This window comes from Micromys minutus, assembly GCF_963924665.1.
Source record: "Micromys minutus genome assembly, chromosome: 1".
Classification (NCBI taxonomy): domain Eukaryota; kingdom Metazoa; phylum Chordata; class Mammalia; order Rodentia; family Muridae; genus Micromys; species Micromys minutus.
Genome location: NC_137969.1, coordinates 23,624,836 through 23,643,188, shown reverse-complemented (window position 1 = coordinate 23,643,188; position 18,353 = coordinate 23,624,836). Strand labels below are relative to the sequence as shown.

The following is an 18,353-nucleotide window of genomic DNA, read 5'->3' as shown; positions in this document are numbered from 1 at the left end:
CTCTGATCTGTAGGTCTCTGGGAGAAGGGGGACCCACCAGAGTGAATTCAGGCACTGTCAAGGGAGCTGTGGCTAAAGAAGGGAGATTCTGTGGACGAAAATGGGTGGCCCAGCCTTGACTAAAGGCTACTACTGTACTGGTACTACTACTGGTGCAGAGCAAGCCCAGGGAATCTGGAAGCTGCAAGGATGCTCTGTGGGTGTGCTGAGCCATGAGAGGTGTGTGTGTGTGTGTGTGTGTGTGTGTGTGTGTGTGTGTTTGCAAGCTAGGACTCAGGAGAGCCAGCTTACCGGTACTGTTGAAGTGGGGCAACCCACTGCTTTGTTCCTTGGGTAAACTGTGAGTTGGCAGAGACCAGCTGAGATGCAGACCAGTTCCCAGTCACTGCCCAACCTCCTCTCCCAACCCTGCCTCAGCTCCCTCTACTCTTGGGTGATTAACTAAGAGCATACGGACACGAAGGTGTTTGAACAGGAGCATGGCTGCTGGGTCAATGGAATAAGAAACTGTGCTGAGTAAGCCAGGCCTCCCAGAGAATGTTGATGTTGAGAGGCACTGTCGCAGTGATTTTTATTTATTCTTCATTTGTGTGTATGGGGGTGCAGATGTGTGTCGAAGCCTGAGAACAAACCCGGGTGTCATTTCTCATGCACCGTTTACCTTCTGCTGTTGTTAACACCTGCAGTGGACACCAGGGTCACATTTCAGGTCTGAGATGTCCTCTCTCTCGTGTCACTGTCTGGAGCACCCACCTGTGTTGGGAAAACAGAATGCATACAGATCAGGCTGTTGTGGGGCATTTTCTGTCTTTTGCTGATGAGAAATGAATGTCTGTCTACATTTCTTTCTTATGCATGTATTCTTGTTGCTGTTTGTTGGGTGTGTGTGTGTGTGTGTGTGTGTGTGTGTGTGTGTGTGTGCATATGTGTGTGCATGTGTGTGTATGTGTGTATGTGTGTATGTATGTATGTATGTGTTCATGCGTGTGTGTGTGCATATGTGTGTGCATGTGTGTGTATGTGTGTATGAGTGTGTGTTCATGTGTGTGTGTGTGTGTGTGTGTGTGTGTGTGTGCAGGTCAGCATGTTCCTGTGTGCACATGTCTATCCATGAGGTAGAGGACAGGATGAGCTCCTATGTCTCCATGGTTGTTCCCTTTTATTTATCTTCAGACAGGCTCTCTCTCTGAATGTGCAGCTCCCCAGCAAGCTAAGTCATCTTCAGGAATCCTTCTGTCTGTTCCTCCCAAACGCTAGGTTTATAGACACACACTGCCCAGCCCAGTTCTCATGTGAGCGCTGGGGATATGGATTCGGGACTCTTGCTTGCATAGTAAGCACTTTAGCGACTGAGCCATCTCTCCTCTTTCTTCTCATTATCCGTCTATTATGCACATAACTGCCATCTGTCAAGCATCTTGCTACATTTCCCCCTAACACTGAAACTTGGAGGGTCCCCGTGTAAGACATAGAAGTCAACATTACCTTTAGGGTCTCACCATACGTGGGAGTGTTAAACTCATTTAACCTCCCCAGTAGATGGGGGTGCAGGTTCTGACCTCCTTGATGTGTCAAGCATCCTGGGATCTCTGCATGAACTGTTCGCCTACCGCCATGAGGGGCAGAGGGCATCACCACTGCATCTCACAGATGAGAAGATGGGGCCGCCGAGTGATCTTACAGCTCCCGTCACAGAGTGGTGAGCGACAGCAGAGCATGGAGCTTTTACACTCTGCATCCTTCCTCATTACCGGCTCCATTTGATGGACACCTTGGCTCACCCTCGGCATGTTTCTCCTTCTGGTTTTGATCAGCAGACGTGAGAATACTCATAAATATTCCTCAGAAGCACGGAAGGCTAAACGGCCATGACAGGCCTGAGGTTCTGTTCACCCATTATTTCCCCGTTCGTTTTAATGACATACCTCCGCCATCACCACCCACCCAGTCGTTATTCATTCACTGTTACCAGGTCACGTGATGCGCCACGCATGTATACTGCCTCAGGAATATCATACCTGAGGCACAACATCATTCTCTCTCAGCACAGCATGCCCCAGTGTGCTTCTGCAGCTGCCTGGCTGTTAGGCAGAGGTGGCTGGTGTTTGCCAGGACACATCTTCAAGGTCACCTTGACTGCACAGATCATGACTGTTCAAGAGTATTGTGCTCAGCTCCAGGTGACCTGACAAGAGAGGGAATGGCTGGCATGGGTTCTCACAAATGTCTGTCTTAGAAAGAAGAGGCATGCTCACACAGCCACAAAGCCAGGGAAGCCTCCAATCACTTCTAATGTCTGTCCTTATTCCTATCTTAGCCCTTGAGGCAGCCTGTGCATCTGGATTTCCCTGTAGCACTGAGGGAGAAGTATCATAGCTTCCCACCCCTCCCCCTAAAAAAATATCAGGACTCCATTGTTTGCGTTCATGGGGCTGGGATGGAATACGGGCCTTTGCTCCTGTTTGACAAGTGCTGTACCACCGGCCTAACCCCAGCCCATCAGCTAATGTTACTATGCTTGTATTTTACCTCTGTCACAGATCATATAACTGTGTGTGTGTGTGTGTGTGTGTGTGTATGTATGTGTGCGTGTGCGTGTGCGTGTGTGTGTGTGTGTGTGTGTGTGTGTGGTGTATTGAGAGGAAAAAAGTAAAAAACAGATGTTCTTCATTACTGTCCATCTGGTTTCTTGAGATGAGACTCACCTGAAACTTTTCCTTGTTAGATGTTGGAGCATTTTTGGGTATATGCCAAGTCCTCAGGTAGTACTGTGTTCAATTTCCTAAGGAACCACCGGACTGATTTCCAAAGTGGTTGTACCAGCTTACAACCTCATCAACAGTGGAGGAGTGTTCCTCTTATTCCACATCCTAGACAGCATCTGTTGTCACCTGAGTTTTTGATCTTAGCCATTCTGACTGGTGTGATGTGGAACCTTAGGGATGTTTTGGTTTGCATTTCCATGATGACTAGGGATGTTGAACATTTCTTTAGGTGCTTCTCAGCCATTTGATATTCCTCAGTTGAGAATTCTTTGTTTAGTTCTGTACCCCATTTTTAATAGCATTATTTGATTTTCTAGATTCCAACTTCTTGAGTTCTTTGTATATATTGGATACTAACCCTCTATCAGATGTAAGATTGGTAAAGATCTTTTCCCAATCTATTGGATGCCATTTTGTCCTCTTGACAGTGTCCTTTGCCTTACAGAAGCCTTGCGATTTCATGAGGTGCCATTTGTCGATTCTTGATCTTAGAGCATAAGCCACTGGTGTTCTTTTCAGGAAAATTTTCCGAGTCTATGTGTTCTAAGCTCTTCTCCACTTTCTGTTCTATTAGTTTCAGTGTACCTGGTTTTATGTGGAGGTCTTTGGTTCTGTTGCTTAGATTCTTGCCCTTGCCTCTTGCCATCTTTTTATCTTTGATGTCAGTTAATCTCATTTTCTCTGAACGGAGCTTGTCTCTCTTATTAATGGGCAAGCATTGAGTTCCGATGGTTATGGACTAACTCTAGCTCTGGATGCAGATGGAGGCCTCAAGGGTACAGACCCAAGTGGTTCCTTGCTATCTGCACCCTGAGAGTTCCAGGAGGTCTCTTCCCAGATGGAGAGAGTGTGGAATCACCCATAGGCTCAGGAGGGAGAGCATTCCTGCATCTCCTCTGGGTGCTCAGCTCTCTGCGGGCAGACCGCAAGTTCTGATGGCAGTGTGCTGGCTCTGCCTGTGGCTCTGGGCACAGATGGAGGCTGGACCAGTCTGATCCCAGGCTACACTGCCTGTTGTTGTTTTTCTAATCAGCTATTTTCTTCTTTCGAGTGAAGTATTTACAGTGTTCAAGTGTGGGACCTGGTAGAGTTGAGAATGTATCTCCTAAAATGATTCCTCACCCTTCCAGACATTAGCAGACAGCTGCCAGACATTAGCAAAGAGCAAATGTAATAGCCTGCTGCCAACAGTGGCAGTGTGGTACCCACTACCATTTCAGCTAATTAGATTAGGAGTGGGAGGGAAGCAGGAGAATAAAGATTTATTTGGTCATTAGATGGACTTCGAAAAGAAAAAACACGAGGCGGGTGAAGACTTTGGGAGGGATTAGCTGGGATCCTGTTAGGGCACGCTGGCTTTAGAGATTGTTAAAGCTACAGATGGTTGTGACTGAGACTTAAGAAGAGGGGAGGATAAAGATGAGAGCTAGACGACAAGACACAGGCTTAAGAGGAGTGCAGCAGATGTGTGTCTGGAGAGAGGAACGCCTCGTAGGCAGGGTGAAGATGTGTACTCCTATGTTCTAACTGGGCAGCATACAAACAAACAAACAAACAAACAAATGTTCTGAGACATTTAGGTAGGATAAGGAGGCAAGCCACAGAGAGTAAGGGCTAAAAAGGAGGTTGTGGCATGAAATGCTGGTGCAGCTGGACTGAGGTGACAGCTGAAATTCTCAGATCCGTCTCGCTCTGGCATTGTCCTACTCAGTGCTGTGGGCAGCAGGGCAGCAGGCACTGGGGAGCCTTTGGTCTCTCTAGCCTCTGTGCCCGTCCTTTAGCCTCTAGCCTCTCTGCACTTTACTGGGTCTCTGGTGCTTGAGGTCCTGTGTACTTGAGGAAGGCCCTGCTAACCTCTCATCTGCACATCTCCGTGTGTTTGTTTCTAGACCTTTTAAGGACTGGTGTGATTTAGAATCCCATAAAGACCCGTGGCAGGGGCTGGCTTGGAGGAACCTTAAAGGTCATTTTAGGCCACCAGATGGGCCTTCCTTGAGCTTCTTGTGCTGTCAGGGAAAGTAGGAAGGAAGTTGTTTGAACTTCCTATTTAAAATAAGACCCTTTAGTGGGCCTTGTTCTCAAATGTGTTGTTATTTGAGATGCATGAATATGTAAAGAAACCAGCCATTAATACCTCATAGATATGCAAATCTGTCCTTACACCGGGTTCTCCAGAAAGGATTCAAACCTGATACAGAGGAATAATCTATAGAGGAATTCACCAACTAAGCTTCCCAAAGAGAAAGAGAGGGGGATTGTGGAAAACCTTTTTAAACATCCCTTGTCCATGGCATTCTTAAAGGACACACAAAAGGCTTTTGGGTTTTCCTAGACTGAAAGTTTTCACTTGCAATAACCTGGAGCTGTCCCTCAGGGCTACCACACGGCTTGTCTTCCCTCGGTCAGGGCACTGAGCCTGGGGAGCTTGTAGGGTCTACAAAGGAACCAACAAATCAATGACAGCATGAACTGTGTCCCTAAAGAGACCTCCTGGGCCCAGTCCTCTAGCTTAAGGAACCAGAGGCCACTGTCCACTAACAGGCTAGAGGCGTGGGAAGGAGCCTGATATCCTTCTTGGTTCATAGCCTGCCGTTTAGACGGAGGCTAGAGAGATAAGGTGAACGGGTTAAGGATGGATGAGCATCTCTCCTGGTCAGCCATCAGCGAAGGCTCATTGAGCCCAGGGAGCAAAACTCTGGGAAAACAACTTACTCTGGTTTCAAGTACTGCCATTATTTTAAAGCGAATGGAGGGGCTTTATGAAGGGCACAGCCATGGCTAGCCCTCCTGACTGCTTCTCAGATAGCTGGAGAAGGGGGTGGAGCTATGTTCTAGGTGATTGCCTTCTACTGCTTGGGGCCAGTGTCCCATGAGGTGGGCCTTGCACAGATCTGAGTCTCAGGGGCTCGGTGTCTTTGTCTTTGCCTTCCTGGTTCTGGAAACATCCAGCCATCTGAATTTAGAGCAGTTTCACCACGCCCTTTTCTCTAAGAATGGCGTCCTTCTTCCCTCCCCTCGCCGTCTCCTCCCGCTTACCCGCCTCTTTTACTTTATTGTTGTTGATCTGCTTTCTTCTTTTTCTTTCTGTTAATTTATTTTTTATATACTAGAGTTTGGTCATATTCTTTTCCCTCCCCCACTCATTTCATGCCCCTCTCAGGAGGGGGCAGGGATCAAACAAATAAACAGAAACCCAATAAGACCAAAAAGAAAAAAAAAAAAATCAAACCAAACAAAATGCACATGCGCACACATGCTCGAGTGCATGCTCACACACACACACACACACACACACACACACACACACACACACACACACGTAATCCTTTTTTTGTAGGCAATACCATGTGACATAGTGATATTAACCACTTACTCGGGGTCTCACTGCTGAGTCCAATGACATCCGCCGAGACCCAGAACATGTGACCTTTACAACCTGCATGAACTGTCCAAGCAAGTTTTGCCTGCCAGGTTGTGCTTTGGGAACAGTGACAAGCAAGAGATGGGGGAAGATCAGACTTTCTCCCCTCTGAGTGCCAGAGAGGGCTCGCCCTCTAATGTTTTCTAGGGCCATGGGGCATCCGACAGCACACATAATCTGATCTCATTTGAAAGTTTTTGAGTCTCCTATCTTCTTCAGTTTTTAGAGTTTGTTTGGGAGACAGAGAAGATAGTTACAGGGCAGAGAGGAAAAGGTTTTGCCTGACGTTCCATTACTAGGGGAACAAAAAAATTAAGGTGAGTGGTAGGTTAAGGATGTCAGGAGATGAAAAGGCATCTCCCGTGGATGGCTGTTACTGACAAGGATCAATCTGGAAAAGTTAGTTCCTTTAATTTCAGAAACTCTCATTGTCCAATGAAGGGGAGCTTCACAAGGTGGGATGATCGTGGCTGACATTTCTGACTTTAGTTTCTCTTAAGTAAGTGTAAATGACATGGCTGTCATCCCTGTAACTACTCCCTGCTGGTCATGGGCAGTATCCTCATCAGGGGAAAGGAGGTCTGGCATAGTCTCTATCTTGGAAATTTTAAAGAAGGAACGCACCTTCAGTGTGCTCGTAGCTGTTTCCAGGACTTTATAATACAGAGCATGTTTGGCAATTTTAAAAGACAGAGTAGAAATCTGTACCCTTTAAACTCAGGCCCAGGAAAGCAGGCAGGTTCAGTAGTGGAGGTCAGCAAACAGCCGTTTGATAGGAGTCGGGGACTGAAGGAAGCACTGGATGTCATTCTGTTTGTAATTTTCATAAAGAAACTAAAGATAATCTAAAAGTGATTTTAAAAAACGTACCTACTCGGTAAAACTTGCAGGTACTTTATAGAAGACTTAAAATAACAGAAGTAAACTTGCTAGGCCCGAGAGCGAAGCTGATTGATCTGCTATTGTCTTAGAATGTCTCTTGCTGTGGAGAGACATCGGTCATGGCCATGGGAATCACAGTGAGGAGACATCATGAGGAGTGAGGGGCTGGGTGGGGTCAGCCAGAGACCCAAAGGACAAAGAACAGGGAGGAGATGGAAAGAAAGCACTTTAGTCACAGCAAAAGTCACCAACCCCAAGCGAGGCACCTTGAGGACTGGGTATAGCTAAGCCTGCCTGTACACCAGGCCTGAGACCTGCTAGGGATGTAGACTATCATCATTCAGGGTGCAGGGAGCCCATGAAGATCTGGGAATGGGGGGGCTGGAGAGATGGCTCAGCAGTTAAGAGGACTGACTGCTCTTCCAGAGGTCCTGAGTTCAATTCCCAGTAACCACATGGTGGCTCACAACCATCTGTGATGGGATCTGATGCCCTCTCCTGGTGTGTCTGAAGATGGCTACTATGTACTCATATACAATAAATAAATAAATAGTTAAAAAAAAAAAAGATCTGGGAGTGGGCAGAACCATGTCTGCTTACCTCTGAAGATCCACATAGACCATGAAGGACACTAAGCCTGGTGTTCTCAGCAACTGAGACTGCCTCATTCCCAGCAAAGTCTCAGACTGATGTCTCCTGGGCAGGATGCCTGAGCTCCTCAGCTTGTGCTCTGTGGGAGTCAGTGGGCTCTCCTCCCCACAGCTCTCAGTTCGTCTGTTTCTGTCCCCTTCTCCAGGTGCGAGGGGAATTGCTCCAGGAGAGGGTCCAGAGGCTGGAGGCCCAGGAGGCGCACTTTGCTGAGTCGCTTGTGGCTCTGCAGTTCCAGAAGGTGGCCCGGGCTGCTGAGACCCTCTCAGTCTACACTGCCCTGCTTAGCATTCAAGACCTGCTGCTGGGGGAGCTGAGTGAGTCGGAGACGCTGACCAAATCAGCCTGTGTGCAGATCCTGGAGTCCCACAGGCCGGTGAGTGAGGTTGGGGTAAAATCCTTGTGGTGCCTGGTACTTCATTTAACATGGAATGGGTCTCTACTACATGTCTCATGTATGAAGTGGGGGACCAAGTAAGGTGACTTGCTATCTATAGAAGAGCACTGTGTGCTAGCCAGCACCCCACCCCAAGCTCTGGCCCCTCGCCTTTGATCAGACATTCTCTGAATCTCCACACCCTGGGAACTGGGTGCCTCTTCTATCCCAGGCACTGTCCAAGTGGGCAGTGTCTTATCACAGATTCTACGAAAACCCATCACCTTTCAGTTAGGTCACAGCCAATGCAGTTGTGCCTCAGGCTGCATGGTTGACTCTGAATGTCACTGTCACTCCAACTTACAGTGTCCTTTCGGGTTAAAGAACTGTCACCATGAAACAAACGTAAGGCAGCTCCGAGGACCAATTGTAGATCCTTTATATGTGTTTTTTTTTTTTTAATTAGATATTCTCTGTATTTAAATTTTAAATGTTATCTCCTTTTCCCCCACTCCCATCCCACCTCCTCCTCTCCTTGCTTCCATGAAGGTGCTCCCTCTCCCAACCACTCTCTCCATCTCAGCACCCCGCCATTCCCCTACACTGGGGAAACACACCTTCATGGGACCAAAGGCCTCTTCTCCCATTGATGCTAGAGAATGCTGTCCTCTGGTGCATATGCACTTAGAGCCATGGTCTCTCTATGTGTACTCATTGGTTGGTGTTTTAGTCCTGGGAGCTCTGAAGGGTTTGTTTGGTTGATAATGTTGTTCTTCCCATAAGGTTGCAAATTCTTTCAGCTCCTTCAGTCCTTTCTCTAGCTCCTTCATTGGGGTCCCCATGTTCAGTCTGATGTTTAGCTGCAAGCATTCTTATCTGTATCTATATGACTCTGGCAGAGCCTCTGAGGAGACATCCATATCTGGCTCCTACCAGTAAGCACTTCTTGGCATTAGCAATAGTGCTTGGGTTTGTTGGCTGCATATGGGATGGATCCCCAGGTGAGGCTGTATCTGGATGATCTTTTCTTCAATCTCTACTCCATTTGTCCCTGTATTTCCTCCCATGAGTGTTTTGTTCTCCCTTCTAAGAAGGACTGAGGCATCCACCTTCTGGCCTTCCTTCTTTTTGAGCTTGAAAGAGTTAAAAATAGAATAAAATCTTTTTTTTTTTTTTAAAACCCACATATAGTATCCACTCACTGATAAGCAGTTACTATATGTGGGTTTTTAAAAGAAGATTTTATTCTATTTTAGCTCTGTGTTCTGTGTGTGCCTGCATGTGGGTTTATGCACATGGGGATAATTGCTGGTGGAGGCTAGAAGGAGGTATTGGCTTCCCTGAAGTTGGAGTTTTAGGCAGTTGTGAGCTGACAGATGTAGGTGGTGGGAATTGAACTTGGGTCCTTTGAAAGAGCAGCACATATAGCTAACTACTGAACCATCCCTCCAACACCTATGTGTGGATGTTCCCCTCAGATTTTATTCCTTGAGAATTTCATTCAGTTTGTTTTGATCACATTCACCTCTCCCCTAACTCCTCCCAGAAAGAACCTCCCTTCTCTACCAGCCCAACTTTGTTTCTTGTTTTTAAATCCCCAAGTATAGTTTGTGTTTCCCATATTTTCTTAGATGTGTGGCTCTTTGCTGGAGTGTGAGCAACTTACCGGGGGCCACACCTTTAAGAAGACCAATTCTCTTTCTACAGTTATCAATTGCAGTAACTTCTCAGCTAGGGGTGAGACGCTACACATTCTTCTTTCTTTGTTCCCGTTGGTTTACGTATTCATTCACTCCTCCACTTACTTTGTAGTCTGACTGCAGCCCCCCAATCTCTTCCCAGAGCTCAGCTCACCCAGCTCCTCCCTCCCACTCACTCTCCCTTTCTTCTCTGAGGTTGGGGACATCCCTGCTTGGTACCAACCCACCATGGCACCTCAAGTCCCTGCAGGACTAGGTATGTTTTCACCCACTGAGGCCAGGCAAGGCAGCCCAGTTACAGGAACAGATTCCACAGGCAGGCAACAGAGTCAGGGTCAGCCACCACTTTAGTTGTTGGGGGACCAGCATTAAGACCAAGTTGCATTTCTGCTACATATGTGGGGGAGGGAGGCTAGGTTCTGCCCACGAATGCTCTTTGGTTGGTGGTTCAATCTCAGGGAGCCTCCAAGAGTTTTCTTGTGGAGTCCCTATCCTCTCCAGAGGATACTTCAATCCTGCTCCCAAACTCTTCCACAAGACTTTCTGACCTCCGACCTCCATCTAATGTTTGTCCGTGGGTCTCTGGATCTGTTTGCATCAGCTGTTGGGTGAAGCCTCTCAGAGGACGGTTATGCCAGGCTCCTGTCTGCCAGCATAGCAGAGTATTGTTAATAATTTCAGATGTTGGCTCTTGCCTATGATGTGGGTCTAAAGTTGATTGGCTATTTCCTCTGCTGCAGCCCCATCTTTGTCCCTGCACGTCTTGTAGGCAGGACATATTTTGGGTCCAGGATTTTGTGGTTGAGTTGGTGTCCACTGGAAACCCTGCCTGGTTACAAGGGGCAGACATGTCAGGTTCCATCTCTCCCACTTCTAGGAGTCTCAGCTAGACTCACCTCCATCGACTCCCTAGAGCCTTCCCCAGCCAGATTATTTTGTTCTCCATTCTAAGTGGAATTCAAGCATCCTTACTAGGTCCTTCCTTCCTGTTTAATTTCTTGGGGTCTGTGGGGTGTATCATGAGTATTCTCCAAAGTCTATTTTAATTTCCCTTCTGAGTAAGATTCAAGCATCCTCCGGTGGGCCCTTCTTGTTATTTGGCTTCTATGGGTCTGTGGTTCATTTCCGCAATGGAATATTACTACTCGGCTATTAAAAAAAGGACATTGTGAAATTTTCAGGCAAATGGATGGAACTAAAAAATATCATCCTGAGTGAGGTAACCCAGACCCAAAGGACATGCACAGTATGTACTCACTTTTAAGAAGATAATAGCAATAATAATAATAATAATAATAATAATAATAATAATACAGGATAGAAATGCAAATTATTCTCTTCATGCTGAGATTTTGTGTGGCTTGAGATTTCTCTCCTGCCTGTTGTCCCAGTCTCTGTGACATCTGCACAGCTGCCCTGCTCTCTCTGAAAGATTATCTCCTTGCATTTATCTACTTTTCTGGGACCTGCCATCTCTCAGCCTCCTTTTCTGAAGTGATCCCTGAGTCCCAGGATGATGTGTGTGATTCAGGTGCTCCATTTAGACTGGAACATTCTAAAGGCTTGCTTACAAGGGCAGCTGTGGGTCTCTGGGTTGATCACCATCCACAGCAAAAACGTAGCTTCTCTGGTGGGGGGTTGAGAGCATGTGTGGATTTTTTTTTTTTAAGCATGCGCAGAGAAACGTGACTCGCATACTCTCATTGACGGCTCCTTGCTTAATCATGCTTCTTACTCTTATTCCGTAGGCAGGATCAGTCAGAAGTTGGAGTCTTGCACTGCCCGTGCTTAAGTCACAGGCCGTCTTAGGTAACTGCTGAGCTATTGTTAGTCTCAGGTCTCAGATAAGAAACTGAATGTTGGGCAGATGACTCCTTAGCAGACAGCGCGGCTACTGAAAGAGGCCTGAAACCAAATGTGTTTCTGACTTTGACAGACATTTCAAGTTCATAGGCCGAGCCAGGTGAGTTTGCCAAGCATATAAGGAGCTCTTTGTTTAAAAATGGAGAAGAGTGGAGAGGACTTTGAAGAATCTGTATGCCCACTGTTGGACATTTTGGCTCAGGTCCCCCACATTGAGTCCTGGGAGCTTCCCCCAACCCAGGTTTCTTGGACTTGCGGTTTCCCACAATCCCCGGCCCCAGCAGCTGCATGGTTCTATTGATTCTCCTGGCCCTCTGAAATTCTCTTCTGTCTCCCCCAACTACCTTTCCCATCCCCATTCCATAAATTACCAGTAATTTATCCCAAATTCCTATTTTTGGTAACCCTATGTATTTAGTATGATTTAGTAAATCAATGTTGGTATGGAAGTGTCATTATAGACATCCATACCTGTAAGGATTTTGGGGTCCCGTGTCAGCTCTACTATGGGGCATGGCCTCTTGGGGAGCCAGGACATGGAAAGTTGACTTTAGGCCAGTGTTATACTGTAGGGAAGCCCCAGGACACTGATCCAGGGGTGGGGAAGTGCAGTCTGAAGTGTGGGACAGCTGGAGCTGATTGGGGGGTCCCCGGGTCTGCAAGGAGACTGGGGCTATCTGGGCTTGGAAGCCGAGAAACAGCTGAGAATGAAGTGGAAACCAAGGGCTGTATCTAGCCCAGGGCCGAGGAAAGCGGAGCTCCAGCTGGTCCCCCACAGAGGAATCCCTGGCCTGATGGGTGGCAGCTGTAACTGGGAACAAAGAGAGGCCTTCTATAGGAGATCAGTCGTTGGCTCTATAGGAGAAGGCCTTCTCCTTGGCTCCTCATGGCGGATCCTGATGAAAACATTTATTGTCATGGTGGAAAGTGGATGTGTAAAACCATACTCCACGTCTCATGGTGGGACAGAGATTACTACCTTTTGCAGGGAGGGGTATCTGGGAAGGAAAGCTTATTGGTTAAGCCCTCCAGACCTTTAGCTGCCTCATTAAAATGGAGATCTGTCTTGAGCCTGTGTGACTACAGGCCACATCATCTACAGGTAAAGAGGCTTGGGGCATTGCCTTTATGTGACTGATGGCCACAAATCTATGGGGCACTGCTGCTAATGACAGGGCCTGGTGCCTGGGAACAGGTGAAACACCTATCGTCTCTTTGGGGTCTCGGGGGCTTCTAGTCATAGCTCAACTGGAAATTAAGCTACCTTTCACTGTCCCACACATACCGAGATGTAGACACGGAGAATGTACATGCTTTTCTACGTACGCTTCCTGAGCTGAAGAAGATGGAAGCACTCCAGGGCTCAGCTGTCTTAGAGCATGCTGGGTTCACACAGGGTCTGGCCCTGCTACAGGCAGCTGCTGAGACTTAGACCCAGCCTTATAAGGAGCGTCTTTGAGGGGATGAAGTGATGAGACTCTGCGTGTCCTGTTGAGGTAGAGTCCCAGGGGAGCGATGTCTCCAGCCTGCTCCGGGGACAGAGCAGATGCTGACTGTGAAGTATAAGCCAAGCTGTGCCATGAGGAAGGCACCCAGAAGGAGTGCAGCCCACTCAGAACGATAAACAAATTTGGAATTGTTCTAGTTGAGTTGACTGCTCCTGTCTAAAAGCATCCTCTCTGGGGGGGAACAAATCTGTGGGGACCTTAGGATTTCTCCAGGCTAAGTTCATATGACTACAGATCCTTGAGGGGAAAAAAGTCACATAAAAATATCACATGTGAGCTAGTCCAGATGACCTGGACATAGGATAAACAACATGAGCAACAGCAGCACCATCGCCACCACCATCATCACCATCACCAACACCACCAAACAACAACACTGTCACCACCACCATCATCACCATCACCAACACCACCAAACAACAACACTGTCACCACCACCATCATCACCATCACCAACACCACCAAACAACAACACTGTCACCACCACCATCATCACCATCACCAACACCACCAAAAAACAACACTGTCACCACCACCATCATCACCATCACCAACACCACCAAAAAACAACACTGTCACCACCACCATCATCACCATCACCAACACCACCAAACAACAACACTGTCACCACCACCATCATCACCATCACCAACACCACCAAACAACAACAAAATGACATTAAGATCGATGAAGAGTTTAGTGTTTAGACTATCAGCACAGGTTGTGAAGTATTCTGTATGTAATTTATTAAAGCAAGTAAAGATAATATAAAAGTGTTTTTTTAAATGTACCTACTTGGTAAAACTTGCATATACTTCATAAAAGTCTTAAAACAACAGAAGTAGACTTGGTAGACCACAAAAAGTTGTTTAATCTGTTATTGTCTTAGAATTTTTTTGCTGTGAAGAGACATCATGGCCATGGGAACTCTTATAATGAAAAAGCATTTAATTGGGGCTGGCTTACAGTTCAGCGGTTTAGCCCATTATAGTCATGGTGGTAAACATGGCAGCATGCATGCATAGATCATACTGGAGAGGAGCTGATAGTTCTACATCTGGATCTGAAGGCAGTGACGAAGAGAGTGAGTCTCTCTTGAGCTTCTGAAACCTCAAAGCCCGCCCCCAGTGATGCACTTCCTCTGACAAAGCCACACCTCCTAGTAGTGCCACTCCCTATGAGCCTATGGGAGCCATTTTCATTCAAACCGCCATGGTCTTCGAGGTAGGAAACTTCAGCTCAGTGGGGCAGGGTGACAGGCTAAGCTTCTGAAGAATGGTTGAAGATGGATGAAGACAGACAATTACGGGCGAGGTTGGCTCTCATTCCCACATGCAAACTGCAGCCAGCAGCCAGCAGACTCTGCAGCACACATCATGCCTGTTACAGTAACCGACCATCTCATGTCATCTTGGTTTCTTTTGACAAAGAGCAACTAATCTCAAATGTATTAAGAGACCACTAAAGTCCATACTTTGGAAAATTTAAACTATACCTCTGATTAATCCCATGCTCAAAGAAGTAAACAAGTTAAAAATACATGTATTCTCTTCTTTAAAAATGTACCTATGGTGTATTAAAATCTATAGCACTGGGTGGAGGTTTTTAGAGGGGAACTCATATCCTATCCATGCATCAGAAAAGAAGAAAGACTCATAACTAAGGTCACATATGTTTTAAGGGTTCATGAAGCTTGCAGGGAGACAAGATGGGGACATGAAAGGGAGTTGGAGGGAGCTGGTGGTGAATGGCTATGATCAAAATCCATAAACACGTATAAATGCATGAAATTTTTAGAGAATACAAACTGTTTTAAGTTAGGGAAGAAAATGGGAGAAGTGCAGTAAATAAGATGTAAATCAAAACTAACGCAGAGAGAGTTAATAAAATAAGAAGAGATATTTTGGGGGGAAAATTTAAAAGTCTAATAAAATGTACAGATCTCTGGTAAGACTGACAATTAAAAATAGGCGAAGGGACAAATAAATGGTATAGAGATTTTAAAGGATGCAGATGCAGTAGTGTTTCCAAATTGGAATACTGTTAAAGAAGAACATTGTATGGATGGATCTGAAGATAAGTAATGCAGGAAATTTTCTAAATAAACATAAATGATCAAAGAGTTGGTGCTAGTAGAGAAAAGTATTTGTGTAGTCTTAAAGCCAGATATGAAAATGGCTTGGAAGTGTGTTAGCATCTTCCACTACTGTGAGGACGTACTGAATGTAAGGAACATAAGGGAGAAAGGTTCACAGGGTCTCGCGGTATGAGAGGCTTTAGTCTGCAGCTGGCTGGATCTGCTGCTCTCGGGCTATGGGGAGGCATAGCATCCTGGCAGGAGTACCATTGGAACACAGCATCCCTCCTACAATGACCAGGAAGCAGACAACGATAGAAGTGGCTGGAGCAAGTGCTAGCCTTCTTGCTGGTGTGCCCTCAGTTGACTTACTTCCAACAGCCAGGTCCAGCTTCTAGCTTCCCCACTCCTCAAAAATACCATCAAGTGTTGAGTCCATGAGAGGTTTGCACAGTGATTAGCCGGAGCCTTCATAATCCACTCACTTCTCAGTGATGGAGCCATAGCTGGAGGTCAGTCCTTCAGCACAGGGTCCTGGAGGAAACATACACTCTCTCCCCCACCCATAACAGGAAGTTACAACCTTGCACTTACTACCACATACATCCAGCCCTGGTATTTCTTAGGTCAGCTCCAGCAAACCATAAAGTGTCTTAGTCACTTGTTTATCTCTGTGATGGAAACACCATGACCAAGGCAACTTATGAAAGGAAGAATTTAACTGAGATCTTTCAGAGGGTTAGAATATGCATGATGGCAGAGAGAAGGCAGCAGGACCATCTTGATTCACAAGCAGGGAACAGGCATACTGGAAATAGTGCGAGTCTTTCCAGTCCCCAAAGCCTGTCCCTCCTTCAACAAGACCACACCTCCTAATCCTTTCCCAACAGTTCTGCCAGCTAGGGACCAAGTACTCAGACACATCAGCCTATGAGGGCCATTCTCATTCCAAATATCACCAGTCTCATGCATCCTCTTGGATACTGGAGCAAAGACCCCATTTACCCTGTTTGTTCTCAGATAACCTGGACACCAATAGGAGACCCAGGTAGTACCAGACAGAACAGCTGCAGCTGTGAGCACAGTTGTAACCTTTATGTGCATAATTGTAACTAACATAACTCATCCATCTGTTAGAATAATATATATCAGTCCTGGCCAGGCTAAATGAATTTTTTGTTTTGTTGTTGTTGTTGTTGTTACCAGGAATTTAAGGAATCTCCAGGAATTTAACACTGGTATATAAAACTCACTTAATAGGTTAAAGGGGAAGAAGCCGCTCGTGTGACCATTTCACCACATACAGAGAGTTCTTGGTTGACTTTAACATCCATTCAAGATGGAACTCCTCAGAAAACCAGTGATGGGAGAAATCCTCCACAAAGCAACTCTCAAAGAACATAGCAACTGTTCATTTGGAGGTGACTGGTATGGAGATAGCCCCAGATTCTAGTTGGAGGAAAGGAGCCTTTGAGATGGAAAGGGAACCAGGTATTGTGGTGTACACCTTTAATTCTAGTGATCTGAAAGCAGAGGTGAACTCTGTGAGTTCAAGGCCAGGCTAGTCTACATAAGGAATTCCAGGATTAATGTGGGCTGCATAGTAAGAGACTCGGTCCCAAAATTAAAAGAAAAAAAAAAAGTCCTAGCCCTACCCCCACCAAAAGCAGGAAAGGTATGCCCGAGTTCATTTAGCAAGCCCTGATATGGAGACACCAAGGCATCTTTGTACCTGAGATGAACTGCCCAGGTCAGTACTGTTCAGACGCCCCACATGGTCCTACCTAGGGAACACCCACCTTTTGCATAGCATCTCGAAGCTCTTCTGAATAGTGTCAGAGCTTGCCCTCACAGTTGCCTGCGAGGGGGGGGGGCTGTACACCCTACATCACCAGCAGAAAACCAGACACACATTCTTTAGTTGGTAGAGAGATGGTGGACAGGCTGCACCCTCCTGGTTTGCCCAGGTTGAGGAGGCAGCCTGCTTTGCTTTCCATGAGACTCTCATTCTGCAGCGCATTCGTTCTGTGCTGAATACTTTTCCGTTGGTAATGAGCCTCTTAGCTGTTAAGCCTTTGGAGAATTTCAAAAAGCATGAAATGAAAAGGCTTGGGAAGAAACGATTCCCAAGGAGAGTCTGTGGTGTGCATCTCATTCAGTGAACAAGTTAGATTCCTTTGGTGAGATCAGACTATCAGGTCTGTGTGGCAAAGATGGGCAAATCTGAACAGGACAGGCTTAATCAGAAAGAAGGAGGAACCCCAGACTAATGGTCCCTGCTGTATTTGCAGCTCAGTGACTTGCTAAGCCTCTGTTTCCAAGCCCAAGGAGGTGTCCTCCTGTGCCCCAGTCACTCTGTTGGTTCAGCCTGAGCTTTCATACTCCCCCCCAACGGTCACCCGGCATCACTGCTGTTAGACATCTTGAGATCAGAAGCAAAAATGCTTGTTACTATTAGCCAACATTCATTGAGTGTTCACTACGCCCAGGGCACCGTGTGCAGTTCGTGAAACTTAGAGCCGCCCAAAGACATTTCTATTCCCAGGTGAGAGCCTCTGGAGTAGTCCTTGTAAAGCACTGTTATGCAGGTCTCGGGGTCTTACCTTCCTGAAAGAATTCAATTGAGAGGTTCAGAAGTTTAAGCAGAAATGAATTTAGCAAAAGTAAAACCGTGGAATTCAAAAGAGATTGGAGTAGTCCCAAAGTGGAAATGAACAGCCCAGAGGGTTCTCGGTCATGGGTTTAAAAGACATTTTTTTTTTTAATGAAAGTTTATGAGGTGGATAGTGTATCCATAACATGTCTCAAAATGCAATGTATCAAATCTCCCTTTTAGGACTTTTCCCGGAACTGTGTGGTGATGGTGGGGAGATCAAAAAGCTCAATGCAAATGATGCTATGCTTGGGGTAATCCTTTGAGAATGTAGCCCCTTTATGAGGATATGTGGGTGGCAATTAGGAAAGTGGCCTAGTGTTTTGTTTGTTTGTTTGTTTGTTTTTGATTTTGCTTCCTGAAAAGCTTAACTTTAGCTTCAGGGGAAGCTTAACCACAGAGGGGCACCCTGACCCCTCTGGAGACATAGCTACTGAGAGGCTTGAGATAGGCTTCAGTT

General features: G+C 46.4%; 1 protein-coding gene across 1 annotated transcript in view; it reads left to right on the top strand.

Moving 5' to 3' along the window:
* EVC2 (EvC ciliary complex subunit 2) overlaps positions 1–18,353 on the top strand; it is a gene marked incomplete at its 5' end in the record, with an annotated part of 81,094 nt that overhangs the window by 51,575 nt on the left and 11,166 nt on the right. The window contains one exon of the mRNA XM_080922750.1: positions 7,865–8,092. Within this exon, the coding sequence (XP_080778876.1) occupies positions 7,865–8,092 (228 nt within the window). The remainder of the gene's footprint in view (positions 1–7,864; positions 8,093–18,353) is intronic.